The following is a 16693-nucleotide window of genomic DNA, read 5'->3' as shown; positions in this document are numbered from 1 at the left end:
CTCTTTTGAATAAAAAATATGAACATTTTCATGCTTTACATTTACACTAGAGAGGACAGCTCCACTCAGTTTCCATTTCTAAATGCCCCCAAAACATTTGACTTCACTATAAAGTCAGCCTTTGTGTGTAGGTCTTTAAAATCCCAAAATATTTAGGAGCTCAGGTTCCTTTCCATCCCAATGGTAATCATAATTGCAAATCCCAGAGCCAACCATCTTGAACATATTACTTTGACACACCGTGACAGATTTATTGAGAACTGCAGACCATGGCCTGAGTTCACCTAAATCAATGGATCTGTGAGCAGAAAAAGCAACTCAGCAGACACACTGGGGCCCTTTGCAGGCTTCAAATCAGGCCTTGCCACCTTCCTTGGTGAGTAACAGAGGTCACGGTCAGCCCGATCTGGCTTGGAGCTTCCACGGCAAAGGGCTGTTTCTGAGGTGTTTCAAATCTCAGTGGAGACAGAAACAGGGGATATGCTTTTCTATATATGAATTTAACCCAAGGGCTTATGTGTTGTTAGGGAAGTCACACTGCAAATGCAGTTTGTGTGCAGGAATGAGCTAGCACAGTCTGATGCACTTTTGGGAATGCAAAGTACATGTGACTGTGGTCACCTTGCTCAGCTAACACAGAACTGCTCTGGCAACTGAAGAGGATCACACAGATTTCTCTGCCAAAAAGGCAACATTATACCATAAGCCCCCTCACACTCACGTACGTTCTCGGCAGGTAGGGCCCTTCCACCCTGGGAAACACTTGCAGCTCCCATCCCCTTGCAGCCCGTCATTGCATATGCCATTATCACAGGCACATTCTGCAGGGAAAACATGAACACTCATCACCATTAAACCAACCAGGTCTCGCAAGCAGAGTCTTGCTGCCATTTCACTGGCTGCTCTGTTCCTAATCCAATGCATCAAACTGACATAAAGAAAATGTCACAGGAGTATCAGCTCTTGTTGCCTCTCTACCAGGCCAAATACCCCAGCACAGCCCACCCACCTCTACTTTCTGTAGTCTGGGTGGCAGCAGAATGAGCGGCACAGCACAGTCAGTCATGCCTTGGTTTGAGGATGAAAACTGGGGCCACTCTCTGGCTGACCCCAAGTGCTCATTCCCGCTGTCCCTCTCTTGGTGGCCTGTAGCTCTCTGCCTGTCTCAGAAGCCTCAGGATACTTCTTCCCTCCTATTGCCCCTCCCAAGAGCTGAGACATGGCCACTTTTCTCCCCATGCAAGCAGGATGGTACGACAAGCTGCAACAGCCATCAGCCTCACCTGATTTGCAGTCAGCTCCGTATCGGCCCACTTCACACATCTCACAGGCAGTGCCGTGGAAACCCTCCAGGCATCGGCACTCCCCGCTGCCCTCCATGCCGTCCTGGCATTCCCCGTTCCCGGAGCACCACTGGCCTGGCTTCCCTGGGCACATCTCACACATGTGTCCATAGTAGCCGGGGCAGCAGACGGACCTCTGGAGGACCAACAAGAAGAAGTTGGAGTGAGCCATCTCGTGCAGTGCAGACAAGCTACAGCTTTATTGTTGAAGCTACTCTATTCCTTTGATTATGTGATAGTTGTAATTTCTGACAACACATAGAAGGGTCAGATGTGTGCAGGTAGGATGGAGCGAACCCCCTAAAATGGGGTGCTCTTCAGCACTTCACATAAAGATCCACACTGCCCTTGAGTAACACTGGCCATTTGGTGAGTAATGCAAGTGTTCAGTCCTGTGCCCATCCAGCTGCCTGTGTCCCTAGTGTGTCCCACCAGTCAGATGCTCTGTTGGGCAGAGAGAGGCTCTGCCAGAAGGTGGTCTGGTTCAGAAGCCTAATTTAACTGCTTTCACTTCTTTCTGCATCTACGCATGGAGGGAGGAAACCATGATGGGACCAAGCTGGACAGTACATTTGAAGAAAAACACTGTCCATCGAAGGGATGCAGAAGTGACCACTGAGGTACAGGTTCTGACCAAAGCTCTGCATGTGAGTGCTGTGCATCCAGCTCCTTCTTTCTCTTCTCAGTCTCTCATTCCCACATTCAAGGGAGATGCTTCAATACCAGTATAAGAGCTCAAAGTCACACAAGTCTTTCTTCTACCATTTCCTCTTCAAGTGTTTTCTCCCAGCCACATGTTTTCACAAAACTGGTAGGGGCCATAATAGCTGTGAGACCACCTGCTCCCCACTTTGGTTTGGCTCCAATTAGTCATCAGTCATTTGGGACGGCACATGCACAAGAAAAATACCATCAATCATGCCTCATTTCCTTAGGAAACCAGACTACAAACATTCAGCTCCTTCTCTTCCTCTGCAGGGCAAACCCCAAAGCAACAATACCAAAGCAGCAGGCCACAATCCATCAGCATGCAGACATTTCCGTAGGCTGTTTTTTTCTCCAGTGCCTCCTATCTCTAGGATGGAGGGCGACTCCCAGACGAGCCCAGTCTCAGCTACGCAATGGCACAAATGCAGCCAGGACTTCAGCACAGGCTGTATTTCTAATATCCATCCTGCTGTTGTGAAAATGAATCCAAGGCAAATGTTTTTCTTACCAGAGAAACTTTTGCACAGGTGAAATGGCAGCCAAGTATTCCTGAATCCCCAGAACGTAATTCACAGCGAGCAAGATTCTTGCTGCCTGGCGATTCCTGCAGATACAATTACCATTGATGCAGATAGAAGATACAATAATATTTAGACAAACAGATTGTACATTTTGGTGCGTATGGCAGTGTTCTTGACTAACAGAGGAATAGTGCTTTTTATCCTACAGGAAACAGCCTTAAAAATTTGGACTTCCCACAGCTGAGGCCAGTGAGGCATCCCAGATGTTAGGTCACCACACACAGTCTGTTTTGCTACCTGCCAAATCCGTAGTATACATGTCAGTGTAAATACTGAGAAAAACTAATTGGAAAATTTTTGGCATAGAGTAATGAAGGTTAAGAAGCCAGATGTGGCTACTAAGTAATTCATAGCCAGCATGGAGATTAAATGTTTAGTTGTTTTCCTCTCTGGAAACATTTTTCACTCACTCACAAACAAGCTGCAGGGATAACCAGCTCATCTGTTTGAATAAATCAACAGCCTGGGCCTGGAAATTGCTGTTGGCACCCCTAAACTGGCTTTCCTTGATGTTAATGTCGTAAGAGTAAAAGATCAGAAAAGATACCTCTTTTTTCCCCCCTAAAAGGAAAATTTCTCCACACTGCATACTCTAAAGGCCTCCTGAAACTCAGGCAAAGCCTGGTGTCAGCCCTGTGAGGAGCTTCATGGTCCACTTCTGCTTTTTTCTTGCATAAATCTGTTTTCTCTAACAAACGTTGCTGATGAATGAACTACAGAGGACTTAAGGCTGCATTTTTTCAGGTATCGAGATGACAACCATAGAGCAAAAAAAGGACATCAAAGAACTATCTGCAAACAGTCTGTGAGATGTCACATGAATCAAAGACTCACCACAAGAACAGCTCCAGAAGGACACTTGATCCCCTTGTCACACTTGCCGCATCTTGACTAGAGCACAGAGAAGGGGACAAGTCACATGTGTGCCCTCTACCCATGTCACACCAAGGCACTAATCTTGAATAACAAATCGTGCTGTACAGGCTGCTGGCTGGGGCAAAGATATATTTATCTCCATGGCTTAAAACAATGAAAGAAGAAAAATCATGATGCGTGACCCTTAGGTCTGCTAACAAAGACTTCACACAAGGTCTTATTTCTACAGTCTGACAGAAGAAATCAGAAGAGATCCCATGGTACACCTTTCCTGGGCCTCTTAGCTGGGGCAGAGCTTTCTGCAGGCCTGGAGTTCCTTCATGCAAGGCTGTAAAATGCTTTTTTCCTGATCTGTAGCAAGGCTGGCTTGCCTCAGTCTGACCCTGCGATCTTCAGATGGCCAAGAGCCACAAGGTGCATACAGACTGGATTTTGGCCAGGACTCCCAGGCAGACCACAGCATTTCCTAGGGAAGCTTGTGGTCATGGCGTGCAAGAACAGGGCTGGATTCTTCTTCCACATCTGAGTATCTGGGAGTCCCTGCAGCAGCCTGCCCCATGGCTGGCACTGTGAGAGAGCTCCAGCAAGTGAACTCAGCGTGATGTGCACAAGAGCTGCATATCTGCTGCATTAGAAATAGAGTCTGAGGCTATGAGGTGCCAGTCTCCATCATGTCCCATCTCACATGAGGCCCATTTGGGGTCAGACCACAAACTGCTGTCTCATCCACATGGAAGAGACACCATAGGTCTTCTGCTATTCATCAGTTTGGTTCAGTAGGTGGAGAAACCCTGTGAAAAGGTGGTCAGCTCCTTGGTAATCATCATTACCTTTTGTATGGTGGTGGTATTGGCAGTGCAACGGTTCTTCTGTATCTGAAGGACCTGTGAAACCCCAATCAGCATGCCATTCTTTGTCTCAATAAATTTTCCATCCAAAGGAATATTATTGACAAACTTCTGCAAAGGAAAAGGAAACAGCTAAGATAATAACCTTCAACTCCTTTTTCACAGATTGCTGAACAGCTGTCACACAGTCCCAGTAGTTAAACTCTAAGGGAGTCCAAAAGAGACATGGGTGTATGCAGCCACCAGCCTTAGAAAATGATAGGTCTAGCCAGGTCCTCAATTGACAGAAGTCTTCCCTGCTTACCTGGGTGCTGTTCTGATAAAACATTAGCCAGTAGGAGAGCCCTAACATGCTGTTCTTATGGATTCCACTTCTCAAGTCCGCAGGTAAGAGCTTCTCTCCCAGTATTACATGGTATTGCACTGTCTCGTTGTCCTAAATCCGCAAAAAACCCACATCTTAGACTACAATTCAGTCAGAGGTATGGCATGAGAAGAGTTCCTAAGCAATCTGTGACAGCTAATTAAGCTCACAGAGCTTAGTAACTCCCTATCAAAGATGACTGATCACAGCAGATGACTCTGTTACTGGATGAAGTCATAAATGTTTTCTAGAACCTTTTAAAAGGTTCAGAATTGCCACAGACATGCCACAGTCAGACAGAAAGGGGAATGTGTTGTGCCAACTATCCACATTCAGATATACTCAGAAATTTGAATTTAGAGTCCAAATATTCTTTTCAGATCCCATTGCAAAACCTCAGGAAACCCTCTCATTTCTCTCTGCCACACTTTTCATAGTGTTTAGCATCAGATGTGCTTCTCCTCTCCATGCTCAAATCCACTGAACTCAAGTTTATGATCTGATAGTGTACATGTCCCTGCAATTACTGCAATACATATTCAAACTGTAAGCAAGCAGTCAGCTTACCAACTGTGTCACATTGGCAGCATGGCAGTACTCCTCAATGGAATTATTTCCAGGAACAAAAACTGTATATTTTTCAGAGGACTCAATTTTTCCAATGAGCTGGTATTGCTAAAAAATGTCCAAACAGTAGCATTAGCAATTACACTTGTACTCACTAGAAACAAAATCACACATGAAATCAATTACAAAGGCAAGAGCGCTAGAGGAAATGCTTGAAAATGGGATATACAACTTCCACACGTCTAATCGCTTGTTCCTCCTCCTGGGCTTCTCAATTATGAATAAGCCTTCCTCTTCCTCCAGGTTTCCCTGCCCTGTACAAGCAGGAGAGAGCCTGCAGTAGAAGGTTGCCTTCCACTGTAATAACACTCCAATGATGCAGAGACCTCACTGCAAGTATATAATCCTTTGGTTGCTCAAAAGAGCTTTCCTAGAAGAACACTCTGGAATGGAAGGAAACTCTCAGTCTATCTTTTCTCACCAGGCAGTCCAAATTTTGACCCACCAATAGGGGGTAAGTTGGGCATTTGCTCAAAAGACAGTTCTGTCAACCACAACAGTGCTCATGTCAACTGCTTACCTGTAGCAAGTCCCTGAATACGCTGAATGAGGCAACTGTCTCCATCTGTTTCTGCAGACCCGGGGGACTCGGTGGGACATCTCCTGAAGGCGGCAACAAAACCTGTGGAAAAAATGAGTTCATAAGCAAGATTGGGCAATGGACTCTGGGGGAAATAACATTAGACTCCTGCTCTGCTTGCAAGAAAGGCAATTAGGAATGGTTTCATTTTACACAGTTCTGCAATAGCCTTAACTCTTCTTCAGTCAGTCAAGAGAAGAGGAACTCCCCTCCTGCTTGCCCCAGAGACAGATATTTTAAACATTAAACACTGCTGCGCAGGAAACATCTGTCAGGACCTTGTGACAAGCAAATATATTTTTGCCATCATATCTCTTCCTAACTGCCCAGACATGTATTTCTCCTTGGTCCCATCACAGATGCTGCAACACAAGCCTGATGCTACCACTGCAGCATTTCCTGGTATCACATGTACCAATGTACCTGACTGAGGACGTGAATAATGCCGTTGCTGGCAGGGATGTCGCTGACAACTATACTCGCGTTGTGGATGTTTAATACCTGCAAAAGTATCAGAGGAAGAAGCAAAAGGATTAGAAATTGACAAAGAAGTTCAAAACTTATATATAGTTCATTGAAGGTCGTGCATGAATTGCACAGGGTAAAATTTTTGAAAGATGTCAGAGTTTGAGGGCAACAGGGTGCCATCCAGGCTCCCCACTGGATACAGTATCTGTTGAGCAGTTTAATTTGATACTGGTACATGTACATTATGTAAGAAACTCTTACGCCATTCCTGGTGTTTATCTGCCATCTGGTCTGTGGGTTGAGTGTGGGTAATTCTGGCCTGTCGTACTTCTTGAGCTTTTCACCACTGAAGATGCCTTCAATAAAGTGGGCCCTGAAGGGAGCAAAGGCAGGTAGAAAAGAAAGAAAAGATTTGGGCATTGGTTGTAATAATAGAGAGGTAAGAAGGTAAGACCATACCACCCAACATTCATGTCTCTCACATGAAGCACTTAAGCAGAGAGAGAGAATGACGGAGGGAATTACTTGTCCCGATGCCATCTGCACCTACATGACAGGGAAAAATTTCTCTTTGCAAATATATGAAAAATAACCCACTTCCCATAGTCTGCAGTCTGTTATGTTTTAAATGCCTGCTGAATTCTTTGCCTGCTAGATAATTAATCTTGCTCCTATATTTATCTCAAGATAACTCTTCATTGAGCTTGTACAAGCAGAAATCCAGCTCATAGCTTTGTTACTGTTGTTTGGCAATATAAAGTAAAGGCAGGAGTCTCCTCGTACCTGACTAAAAATGGCAGCATGTAGGGGGTCAACCAGAAATCTTTCTCAGTCTTGCTCAAGTTTTTGATAGCTGCTTCCGATGGCACCAGGACAGTGACATTCATTCCTGCTGGGATGCTGAAGAGAGACTTCTGTTGTCCAAAGCACAAAAATGAACAAATAAGACATGCCAGCACCACTTCTGTACCACAAAATATAATCAACAGTCATATGCTCCAGTAGTGAAGCAGGGTCTCCTGTGCATGGCAGGTAAATGCTGTTGGCAATCAATGAAGGCCACAGATGGTTTAGCCAAAACAGTTGTCACCTGTTTCCCAAGGGAAAACCTGCTGCTTTAAGCCCTACTTTCATATTTAAATTAATCTTCGAACCCATTTGAGCATATCCATAAACCCTTACTGAACCCTGAACATCAGTTTTGGGGGAAGGATCAAGATTACTCCTGGCAAAGGCACTGTATGCAGCAGGGCAGGTAAGCTAAAGCTCCATTAGACGCCATACATCATAGCATGCTTCCACAGACTTGCTGCAGTCCACAAAGTGCCTCTGCTATCGCCACACCAGAGACCAGGAAGCAGTAACAAGAAAAGGAACTAACATGCAGTCTAACTTCTCAAAGCATGCTCTTCTGAAACATAGCTATTATGATGCTACCCCTTTTTCTTTCCCTTCTGTGCTATTTTATGATGGCCAGGAGTTACAGATGATATAACCACAAAATTAAGCGTAACATAGATTCAGCTTCCTCTGGTGCTAGAAACAAGAGCCCCCAAAACACACTCAGGATCCTCACTCTATCACAAAATCCAGGGCGTTTCTACATGCCCCCTCTGTAACGATTTCACCTTTGCTGTTGTGTGCAGCAGTGTTCACAGAGATTTATTTCTATAAACTTACCCCTGCAGGCATCCCATGGCTGTTCTTACCTTAAGCCAGTCATAGAATCCTGCAAAGTGGGAACTCCTGGCCAGCTCCTTCCAAATAGAAACAACAGAAGGGTTAACCCCTGCAAGGCTGGGGGACTCAGCTGGGGGAAAGGAGCCCTTTGCAATAACAAATCTGTCAATAACAACTTAGAAATTATTGCCAATGGTTTCACAAACACATTGGCCTTGGCACCAATTCTGTTTCTGTGGCCTTGGAAAGACACACGTGCTGTCAGGTTGGTGCTGGGAGAAGGAGTCAACTCAGGTAACATGGAAAAGGAAGGTAAGAGCAGAGCCATTTTTCTCCAATATCAAGAAGTCTTCAGACATTTACTTTAACTCACTTTTAGAATGTCCCCATAGCATGTCATGCCATCCCCCATGTAGCCTTGAGGGCAAGCACAGGATCTCTCTCCTCCTCCAAGGTGTACACACGTAGCCTACAAACACAAAGAAAGAAGAAATTTGAGAGCAAACATGGATTATGTAGTGTTACACCTATCTAGGAACTGAGTTCTGGCCTCCCATGGCCTGGGCTAGAGGACCACACAGAAGCACCCTCCTCCTGTTGCCTTTATGGTGGCACTGAAATGTTAACTTGTGCAGCAAAGCCTAGGTGATGGCTTTGATTATGTGAACTCACAAAAATCAGAGGATCCACATGGGTAAATCAGGGACCAAACCTTTATAACACCTCAGTGGCATGCCAATAAGATGGTGGAACATAAATCCTTGCAATTCTCTCAATGCCATGGCTGAAAAACCTCTGTCAGGGAGCAGAGGAACCTCCACTGCCATGCCAGTGGTTTAGTTACTCACCAAGTCATGGCAGCCACCGTTGTCCATGAGGCATGGGTTGATTGCATCACAGTTGTGGCCATCACCAGCATAACCCCTCTTGCAGACACACTTGCTCTGCAAGAAAGAGACATTTCAATTTTAAAGACCTATCAGAGCATCCTCATTTGCTACCCAAAAAAGGCCTAAGGCAGCAAAACCTATTCTTAATAAATTATTTTCCCAAGTTTTCTTCCTCATCCCTCAAGACCTGGAATTGTGGAGATATTTCTTTAGCAGGGCATCATCCTCTACCACAGCACACATGCTGCCTGATTACTCAAGCACATTGATCCCTTGTGCTATTTGGCTCTGGGAGTGTCACTCAAAGATGATGATTTCCATCTTTATTTACAGCTTTTCAGGGAATGACAAAGACTTAGTGAATGGCAGAAAGAAAGGAGGGGTTAACTTCAAATATTCCTGCTTTCAAGATAGCTAGGAGAGCACTTACACATCACACCTGGCTAAAATCTGCTAAAGATGTGACACCTTTTTCAGGACATTGTCCAATGCTCCTCTGGCTCAGTGGAGAGAAGCACCTTGAGAAGCAGCATCCTGAATAGCCACTTCTGTGTTCCCTCCTCCTATGTCAAAATGCCCAACTTCCAGCCCAGCTCCCTTCACAGACTATCTGAACAGCTCCACATGCTTTTCTGTAGATTTTAGCGTTGCCCAGAGACAACACTGTGATCTGGGAACAAGAAGGACACAGCAACTGATGCCTTATGCTGAGCCATATTCTGGAGTGTAGTCTCTTCCCTTTGCTGCATGAAAGTTTCAGAGTAGAGCAGCAGCCTCTAACATATCAGTGGATCTCACCAAATGCAAGCACACTATGTGGTTTTAGTTGCAGCCAGTGTTTCTGGCAGCAGACAAGCAGGCTTTTCTGCTGTCCAGCTAAATCTCTACCTCTGGGGATCCCAGGACATCTCAAAGTACATAAGGAAATGTTAAGTTCACCATCAGACTGCTTGGCATTGATCATACCTGGCCAGGACCAATATAAACGCAGTCGGCGTTGATGTGACAGTTCCCTCTGCTAGCCAGCATGCAGTTGTCTATAGCCACACAGGCCTTCCCGTCCCCGGTCCAGCCCGTGTTGCACTGGCAGGTGGCGGTACCAGGGCCCGTACTGGTGCACACGGCCTCCGGGAGAAGGAAGAGAAAAAGAACGACACTCAGTAGAAGAAGGGAGGGAGTGTGTTGCAAATACAGCAACAAATCTCTATCAGATTGTGGAAAGTTTCTGAATGACCAATTCTGATTGCAGCACTGGGGGGTGGATGCATCTTCTCCAGAAAAGTCCTAGACGACTTCATAATAAAGTAATTCTGGAAGCATTTAATGTTTTCAGAGAGGCAGACACTTGTGTCTATGGTGGCTTAGAACTCCCAGAGCATTCTCTACCATCCTGTAAAGTTCTTCCATTACAGATGAAATATTCCCTGAAGAGGAGAAGCACAATCTCCTGCCTGGACATGTGGTGTGGAATCAATGATGGAGGGCAGATCGCCTATCCAGTGCCATCCTATTTCCTTCTACATGGACCAATGTGTTCCTCTCACTGAGGGGTCTAAATTATGATGAGGTTTGACCATTTGGCAGTGATTTCAATCATAAAGCACCACAGGTTTTTACTAAGGATAATAATGCAGTGTTGAAAGGATAATAATGTAGTGTTGATCATTACTAGAAATATGAGTTGGAGCTCATAGCTAAGCTACAGCCTGAACAGAGCAAAACAGAGAAACTAACATATGTTAGAAGAGCTTGAGGGGAAAATCAATAGAAACCAAAAATCATCTATACAGCTAATCTCTATAGCTGCCAAAATATTTGGTGCAAACCATCCAAACTCTCACTGGAGTGTTGCATTTTGGCACTAACCCAAATGATTGACACCCTTATGACAACTGTCAAGGTACCTGTTACTGTACCCCATCTCACAGACAGGGAAAGTTATCACACAAGATGTGTAACAGTTCCAGGAGTCCTGGATCCCTGCTCTGATTGATAGGAGCTGCTTCTCCACACCTCAACAATCTGACCCCACTTACATTCTGTGAACAGCCTCCTCGTTCTGGCTGGCTGCACAGGTCAATGGGCTGGCAGGAAAATCCATCACCTTCGTATCCATCCATGCAGATACACCTTGAAAGTATAGGCACAAAAGGGACACAGATAGAGCAGGCCATCTGAAAGCCAGCAGAGAGCAAAAAGGCAGTTTGAGCCTCTCAAGCAAGCAAGAACCTCTAGAAGGCTGGCTGCGTTACTCAAACAATCCTGTGCACCAAATACGCAGACATACGTACACAATTACAGTTCTGGCAGCCTCACAGCTGCTGTGTGCCTGTACAATGACAATGTGCCCACTTGAATGTATATGCCAAAAAGACTGACCTTGCTGTGTCATTGAGGCTGCAGACAGCGTTCTGGTGGCAGTACTGGGACAGCCCGCTTGGGCCACAGTTCTTGGAGGTCTTGTCACAGAATTTTCCGGTATAGCCTTCCTTACAGGACCAGGACTGACACACACCACCGCTGCCAGGCCTGTTGTCACAGACACCATGGACACAGCCACAATCTGTCAAGTACATGAAGTAAGATCAGTAACTACAGAAAGTCTAGAATCCACCACAGTGATGGCATTTTGTAGATTCCCAGCTTTCCTTCAAAACTTCTTTTGATGCCAAATATCATTCCAATCATTTCTCACAGAGGGATGTCTGCTTAGAGCCATCTGTCATACCTCAAAACCTGGACAGAGAACAGACCCTCTGACTGCCTGGGCCCATATGTTTTATAGGCTCTAAGGACAGGCTCAAATTTAGGCTATCAAGCTCAAGGCTCTTCTCAACTAGGAAAGGAAAATGTCTTTTTTTTTTTTTTTTTCATAGCAGAAGAGATCTAAATCAAAGCCCCACACCTAAATTTGGCCAGTGTTTCAAAGACCCTTATCACCGCTGTCATATCAGCCATGTTGTCTCCATTGTTGTTTGAAAGGACACCCATGATGACATTTCTGTCACTTCTTTCATGACACTGGTCTTGCCGGAAAGGAATCCAGGATACACGAATCTGCACTATATCCTTGCGTTACATTTTCCTCTAGTCTCTCCATCAGAATTACCAACCTTCATCACAGTTCTCGCCATGCTTGTTTGGGTTTGAACAGATGTGGCAGGCTATTCCTTTGAAACCTTCAAAGCAGTGACAGTTGCCATTCCCTTGTATGCCGTCACTGCACTGGAAGGAAAACAAAAAGAAAACCACAGTGACTGAAACTCAGGGAACCCAGGCGAAGCCAAGGCATTGATATCTATCAAAGGCACTTTGAAGAGTGGTGTCTGTAATACAAAATCCCACATAGCCAGAGCTGTCCCCAGCAGCCATGACATGATCCACATTAGAGCTCAAGACAGAAAACCCACTGATGAGCATATGCCATTCTCCCTCGATCTTCTGCTGCCACTGCTGTGGGCTTAGCCCTGGCGAACAAATTCTGAATTGTACTTATCGACAACTACACTCTCTAACCACCCTGTCTCAACTTCTCATTGCAAGAGCAGGAACTTTCATGCTTACATTTCCCCGACCATAGCACGGATTGGAATATCCCCCGGGGCATGGCATGCAATCTGGACCAAAGAATCCTTTGCAGCATTCAGGTCTCTGAAACAAAATAAAAATTGGTAAAGTATAACATGACTTAACAAGAATTGCCAGGAGTAATCTTGCCCTCACAATTCTGAAATCCTGGTCCTCCTTATCATGGACTGAAATGACCTCTCTCATTTGGCTTCTGTGTTTGTAGGAGCTCCTGCACTTAAATTATTTTTCAACAATATCTGTCTTTCTGCTTACAGCCTATTCTTCTCAGAATAAATCATTATTTCCTGCTTTCTCTCTGACTTCAACAAATACAGTCCCTGTTTTCTACGAGCTTATATTTCTTTAAGAGTGCTGGCCCACTCCTACTATATCCATGCTGAGGACTGCATTCCTTCGGAGGGATGTAGCAGTTCTGGACCACAGGCCTTGTCACAACTGACCAATGGAAGAACAATCACAAGACAAACAGCAGCATTTAATGACACAACTACAGATCATTCTGTGTAGTTGGCACTGTGAGAACTCAGGAGGTCCAGACAAACGTGAGATCCATAAGCTTGCTAAGAGCGACTTTCCCAAACAATTTTCTATAAACAGGATGCAATCACTTCACAGTTTATGGCACTTTCTCTGTGCTCAGCTTCCTTTGGGAGACACGCTAAAACCAGTGCACTCTCAGAGAAAATGTGCCACAGCTGACACTGCAACATTTGACTCGAGGCTTCCTCCAGCTTGGCTGATCACAACTACTGTGGTTTATTTTATTTATTTGTTGTACTCGGGTTTAACCGAGATGCTTTCTAACATTCGCAGCAGGTTGGTGCCCCGTGTTTTCTCTGTGTTTGCTACAGAGAAAGCGGGTAGTCCGTTCATGTGATGGTCCTGGGGACAGCCCTTTGCACAGGACAGCTTTCTTCTCGCTTCCATCCAGCCCTGTCTCAGTTCAAGGAGTCAGAGCTCTTCTTGATGAACAAGGAGGAGCAACACTGAGCTCCTTTCAAAGGGAATGCCATCTTCCATCACACTCACCGTGACAGTTTGATTGCAGTACCTGGCGCACCCCTTCTTCAGGACATTCAGGCCTTGTGGATCATGGATGAAGACACATTCTTTTGGAAATAGCATTGGTTCCTGCATGAACAAAACAAGCCGTCAGCACTGTAACCCTCCTCCCCACTCTTTTTTGCTGCAGGGAGCAACTGTGTCTATCTCTGAGCTGAGGAAGTTCACAGAGGAGTCAAGGTGAACAAGATACCGTCATGGCATGCCTTTTCAAGAAAGAAGGAACACAGTGGCTTCCTCTTGCTCCCAGCAGTCCCCAAGTCTGAGCCAAGGTGCTGCCCTTTTGTTCTGATAATAGTGTCTATGATAAGGGAGAGAGTGAGAGTAGGGGGAGAGGGTAGGGAGAGATGGTGAGGAGGGGAGGGAGAGGAGACAAGGGGGAGAGAAGTGCAGAGCAGGGAGAAATAGAGGGTAAGAAAGAGGGGAGGAAAGAAGACGGAGAGCAGGGGGACAGCAGCAGGGAGGGGAAGTGGGGAAGAAGGGGAATAAGAGAGAATGAGAGAAGGAGGGAAAAAGAGGGAGGTGTGACAGAGAGAGTGAGATGGGAAAGGACTGCAAATAATTTTGGAACAACGCTCAGTGACCTGTCATGGAGTTAGACAGGGGTAGAACTGGCCCCCGAATGATTCTGACTTCACCTGCCTCAATCAGAGAGGAAAATGAGCAACTAGTGGTTTTGCAGAACTCTACTTCAGACATGCATGCCAAGACCACATCAGCAGTTTCTCCTGCAGGTCAGACCTCTCAGAAGACACTCAACAGTTAACAGTGGTGAACACCTCTCTGACTTTCACAAACAACATCTTGGGCCTGGCCTTCACATGAGGATTTCCTGGAGCTTGCTGTTCTGCTAAACTCAGCATGGGATAACTCAAACACCAGCACCCAGCCTCCTCCTCCTCCTTACTCCACCTTCAGCTAGTTCTGCTCATCTCTGAATCAACAGGGAGCACAGGCCAAGAACAAATTGTTTCTCACCCTCTGCAGTACAGAAAGCTTGTTGTGATTCTCTGGCCATAATATAGGCAGTGGTAGCACTGGATGGTACTAGAGGGATCAAGCTTGGTTCTGGCAGTCTGGAGGAGCTGGCACACTCAGCACACAAGCAGGAAAGGTCTGACTGAGCCAGAGCAGAAGTGCTAAAAGCTGCAAGTCGGGCATTTTATTTAGCCCAGACTGTCTCCCAGCTCTCTTCACTGATTCAGCAAACAGCCTTCAGAATAAGAAATAGCACAGAGCAGTTAGTGGGTGGCGGTCTGGGATCACACAGCATGGATATGTGGAGAGTACATTTCCCCTAACAAGCTTCCCTACTTGTTGCCTTCCCTGCTCTTTATTTGAAAGTGGTTTGCGTTAGAAACTGTCTATCAATATGGCTGTAAGTCATCATGCAAAGAAGAAACTACGGAAACAACCACAAATATTTACCATTTCTCTGCTGCCAGGTGGGCAAATGCTGTTGTTGAGGGCCTCACAATCCACACAAGAGCCCTGTTAAAAAAACAAGAAGGGAAAACTTGATCTTCTCAAAGGAACCCATTCTCCACGACAAGAATGTTACAGAGCTACTTACTCTCCCAATATATATCCAAAACATCGCAACATGTATCAGAAACATTCCTAGGAGGGAGTTTCCACACTCTGGAATAGGGTAAGTTTATCACTTAAATAAAATGACTCCTTTGTCTCAGCAGATGCTTGCACCTGGCTGCAAGATGGGGTCTGTCTCCAGCCTGTGGGTCTGCCAGCCCCTAGTCTGGCAGCTCTGCTGCAAAACGTTTTGGGCATCCATGCAGCCGGCCTCACTAAATCAGCAAGTTGTGTGGACCCTCTGGCCACTTAGGATGAACTGTGTCTCTTCAAATCAGGTACCTCTTGCCTATTCAGAGCCTCATCTTCTTTCTTCGGTAACCTAACCAATGATCAAATTGTGGAGCAAACACCTAAAATAAGGTATACAAAACTGTCCAGGTGAGAATATCGCACAGCATCTGTAGCTCCTGCTACTGAATGACTGCTTCCCATCCAGACTGCAGGACACCAAGGCTGATAGTGATGGGAAGAAAGCATTGTCAGCTGAGTTTGCAACTATGGTGTGAAGATGGCATAAGGCCTCATGAAAAGGCAAATGTACTTGCGGGTGCAAGGAAAAAACAACCTACAGGGAAGATTTGTTGATTGCCAGCAAAGGGGTGCCAAGTGATAGCAGAAGAAACACCGGTAGGGCTGATACTGCTTAAGTTCACATCAGGGGACCTCTCAGAGAGAACACATTTCCCAAATGCAACTTGCATAGTCTGCTTTTGTCCTTGCAGGCGAGTGTGGGGTCTACAACAACTGCTAGCCTGAGAATGGGAGAAGCTGACTTACCATCACAATTTTATGTTGCTCTTCATTGCATCTGTGAGGCAAAATGGGAATTATTGAAGGAGGGATGAAGATGCCGTCCAACATATGAATAATACCATTTGATGCCACAATGTCTCGCATGCTTAAGGGGATCCCTGGTTCATCCATCATAATTCTTCCCTGATGCAGAAACACATATAATTTATCTGCATTTTAGCCTGTTAGACTGTATCAACTATGTAAAGCCAATGCAGGAAACAGATGGTACACAACATCAAGTACAACCACACAAATGGTCAGGCATCTTAGTGGAGTCACAGGCTGGATAAGAAGCAAACTAATTCAATGACCTCATTTAAAACTGGTTTTTTAAGCAGAGGAAGAAGCAGAGATGGGCTTAAACTAATTGTTCAGAACGACATCTAGACTTTCTCCTACCTCAGGAGGGTTTGCCCAAAAGAGTTTTGATTAATACTTACATCTGCACTGATGTTGATGGTGATGATCTGGTTTGCCATGGTAACAATGTGTGGCATCATTATCAGTTTCTCTACAGTCACCTGAAATAAAAACACAAGGGGACAGCACCATGAAAATGCAGGGTCATTTTAGAACAGCTTACAGGTCCTTCCATGATTCCCGCTGCTTAAGAAATGTTATTAAGGGGACTTTAACACTTACATTTCACGAAATACCTTAAACACAAACAATGGGTCGGAGGGAAAT

The 16693-nt window shown here is 45.4% G+C and overlaps 1 protein-coding gene across 2 annotated transcripts in view; it reads right to left on the bottom strand.

Moving 5' to 3' along the window:
- Positions 1-16693, bottom strand: part of STAB1 (stabilin 1) — a 60707-nt gene that overhangs the window by 18994 nt on the left and 25020 nt on the right. For both annotated transcript variants that reach the window (XM_065845262.2, XM_065845263.2), the window contains exons 18-40: positions 16447-16527; positions 15989-16147; positions 15047-15109; positions 13586-13687; positions 12530-12616; positions 12079-12190; positions 11345-11528; positions 11002-11095; positions 9932-10090; positions 8924-9019; positions 8449-8544; positions 8105-8152; positions 7179-7309; positions 6657-6768; positions 6351-6428; positions 5868-5969; positions 5288-5395; positions 4661-4792; positions 4339-4467; positions 3467-3523; positions 2560-2655; positions 1284-1479; positions 726-821 (exon numbers count right to left, since the gene is read on the bottom strand). In XM_065845262.2, coding sequence (XP_065701334.1) covers positions 726-821; positions 1284-1479; positions 2560-2655; positions 3467-3523; positions 4339-4467; positions 4661-4792; positions 5288-5395; positions 5868-5969; positions 6351-6428; positions 6657-6768; positions 7179-7309; positions 8105-8152; positions 8449-8544; positions 8924-9019; positions 9932-10090; positions 11002-11095; positions 11345-11528; positions 12079-12190; positions 12530-12616; positions 13586-13687; positions 15047-15109; positions 15989-16147; positions 16447-16527 — 2518 coding nt within the window. The remainder of the gene's footprint in view (positions 1-725; positions 822-1283; positions 1480-2559; positions 2656-3466; positions 3524-4338; positions 4468-4660; positions 4793-5287; positions 5396-5867; positions 5970-6350; positions 6429-6656; positions 6769-7178; positions 7310-8104; positions 8153-8448; positions 8545-8923; positions 9020-9931; positions 10091-11001; positions 11096-11344; positions 11529-12078; positions 12191-12529; positions 12617-13585; positions 13688-15046; positions 15110-15988; positions 16148-16446; positions 16528-16693) is intronic.

The sequence above is a fragment of the Patagioenas fasciata genome, chromosome 10 (assembly GCF_037038585.1).
Source record: "Patagioenas fasciata isolate bPatFas1 chromosome 10, bPatFas1.hap1, whole genome shotgun sequence".
Taxonomy (NCBI): Eukaryota; Metazoa; Chordata; class Aves; order Columbiformes; family Columbidae; genus Patagioenas; species Patagioenas fasciata.
This window is presented reverse-complemented; position numbering and strand designations above follow the sequence as displayed.